At 63.7% G+C, this 2,455-nt stretch overlaps 1 protein-coding gene across 1 annotated transcript in view; it reads left to right on the top strand.

Moving 5' to 3' along the window:
* PKP3 (plakophilin 3) overlaps positions 1-2,400 on the top strand; it is a gene marked incomplete at both ends in the record, with an annotated part of 4,565 nt that extends 2,165 nt beyond the window's left edge. Inside the window, 5 exons of the mRNA XM_010142350.1 lie at positions 153-338; positions 636-789; positions 1,249-1,441; positions 1,896-1,983; positions 2,369-2,400. Coding sequence (XP_010140652.1) covers positions 153-338; positions 636-789; positions 1,249-1,441; positions 1,896-1,983; positions 2,369-2,400 — 653 coding nt within the window. The remainder of the gene's footprint in view (positions 1-152; positions 339-635; positions 790-1,248; positions 1,442-1,895; positions 1,984-2,368) is intronic.
* Positions 2,401-2,455: the final 55 nt, after the last annotated feature.

The following is a 2,455-nucleotide window of genomic DNA, read 5'->3' as shown; positions in this document are numbered from 1 at the left end:
GCCATGCCCCGGGGCGTGACACGGGTGGGGTGCCCTGCCAGCTCCCTCCAGCCTGGAGCTGCCCAATGGTTGAGGCGCATGGGGACAAGGGGACAACAGATGCAGAGGGGACATCCCCTACGATCCTTAACAGTGCTGCCCCCATCCCACAGCACTACCTGAATGCGGACATCGTCACCTTCACGGAGGTCTCCAAGGACCCCAAGGGCATGGAGTGGCTCTGGAACCCGCAGATCGTGGGCATCTACAACCGGCTGCTGCAGCGCTGCGAGCTCAACAAGCACACGACGGAGGCAGCCTCGGGCGCCCTGCAGAACATCACCGCGGGGGACCGCAGGGTGAGGACATGGCAGGGGAACGCCTGTGGGGCCTGCCCCATCCTGCCTGGTTGTCCCCACCATCCTGGCCAGTCACTGCCGTGCCCGGGGAGGGGAGGCACCTCCCTGCGGGTTGGTACCAGCCTTCCCTGGGTGGGGGACGTGGCCATCACGCTACTCACCACATGGGCATTGGTCACCCTGACCTGGGGGCGTTGAGCAAGAGGAGGAGGATGGGGTGGGAGGCCGAGGCAGCTGGCGGGTCCTTAGCTGGCGGGTCCCTGTTGTGAGTCTCCAACCAGCTGTTTGCCTCGGCAGTGGGCAGGCGTGCTGAGCCGGCTGGCCCTGGAGCAGGAGCGTATCCTGAACCCCGTGCTGGACCGCGTCCGCACCGCCGACCACCACCAGCTGCGCTCCCTGACCGGGCTCATCCGCAACCTGTCTCGCCACGCCCGCAACAAGGATGAGATGTGTGAGTGATGGGGAGGGACGGGACGCGGCCGTGGGGAGGAGCGCGATGGACACCCTCCACCCTTTTCCTCCTTGATGTGGCCTCCAGTTACCTCCAGCCACGTCTCAGCACCTTCCTGCCTGCTGCACCCCAGCTCACAGCTGCGTGTGTGGTGGAAGGTCCATCCCCAGCATCCAAACACCCCCCACACGTTCTGCGTGGCCTCCAACCCCACCATCTCACTTGGCTTTGTCCTCATCCCCCAACTTCTTTCCCTGGTGGTGAGTCCTAGCAGGCTCCACAGAGCACCTTTGTTCTCTTCGAGCCCTTCTTGAAGACATCCCTGGTGCTGCCCCGTTGGTCCTTGGCTGGACCCTCTGTTCCCTCGTTGCCCCTGAGAGGCTGCAAGGTTCATCCCTAGGCTGACACGTGTGCCCTGGGTCTGGCCACCAGCCCTGATGTGATGTCTTTACTCGCCAGCAACCAAGGTGGTCAGCCACTTGATTGAGAAGCTGCCAGGGAGCGTCGGGGACAAGGCGCCGCCAGCCGACATCATTGTGAACATCATCGCAGTCCTCAACAACCTGGTGGTGGAGAGTCCCATGGCTGCCCGCGACATTGTCTACTTTGACGGCCTCAGAAAGCTCTTCTACATCAAGAGGAGAAGAGACAGGTCGGAGCTCCCTGTCTGCTCTGCTCTGCTGCCCCAGCTCAGAGCTGGGGCCCAGTCCCACTCTCCCCTCTCTGCCCTGCTTCAGTGAGGTGGGAGAGGGTCACAACCAGGGGTGGTGAGGGTCTCAGGGCTGGGTGTTGGCAGTCCCCAGACCAGCTCAGTGTGGTTCCACGGCCACCTTCCAGCCCTTTGCCACCTCCTCAGGACACCCCACCATGGGGCTGCCCATTGCTGCAGCCACCTTCTTCCCATCTGGGCGCTTCTTGCCTCTTCTGCCAGAAGCTCTTGCCACCCTGCCCACTGCGGTGGGCTCTGGCCTTTAGTCCTCTGTCTCTTCCCACCAGTGCTAAGTCTCAGCCCCTCTGGGCCCTTCTGGGGTGGTGTCCTTGGGCTGGTGGGCACCACCTTGTGCCCAGCGCTACCCAAAGCTCATTGCATCTTGTCCTTGTCCCAGCTCGGACAACGAGAAGTCCTCCAGAGCGGCAGCCAGTCTCCTGGGCAACATGTGGCAATACACCAAGCTCCACCGGGACTTCAAGATGGTACGTGCCACCCTCCGGTACCCCCTCCAGCCAGTGGGATCTGGGGGTGGATCCCCACGGTGTATCCCAAGGGAATAAGGGCCAGGGGCTTCACCCCAGAAAGCCACACCACCAAAACACTTCCGGGCATAGGACAGGTCCCGCTCCGCACCGCCCTCTCCTGAAGGGCTGGGCATGTCCCCAGAGCATCATCCCTTTGGTGGCACCTGCACCAGCGGGGTGGGAACAGCCGCGCACCCAGCATGGGGACAGCGTGGCTGGCGCAGAGCGGGTTCATGGTCCCATTCCCACCGCCCAGTGAGGTACTGGCAGGGGTGTCCCGGGGCAGGAAAGGTGTTGGTGGCGCTGGCGTCCCCCCGTGTGACGGTGGCCTGTCTCCTTGCAGAAGGGGTTCCGGAAGGAGGATTTCCTCGGCCTGTGAGGACAACCGCGGGAGCTGGACTGTCCAGCCCCGACTCTCCCCGCTGGGATG

Source organism: Buceros rhinoceros, unplaced genomic scaffold (genome assembly GCF_000710305.1).
Source record: "Buceros rhinoceros silvestris isolate BGI_N320 unplaced genomic scaffold, ASM71030v1 scaffold21790, whole genome shotgun sequence".
In the NCBI taxonomy this organism is placed as follows: Eukaryota; Metazoa; Chordata; class Aves; order Bucerotiformes; family Bucerotidae; genus Buceros; species Buceros rhinoceros.
The sequence above is the reverse complement of the archived record's forward strand: the minus strand, read 5'-3'. Positions and strand labels throughout refer to the sequence as shown.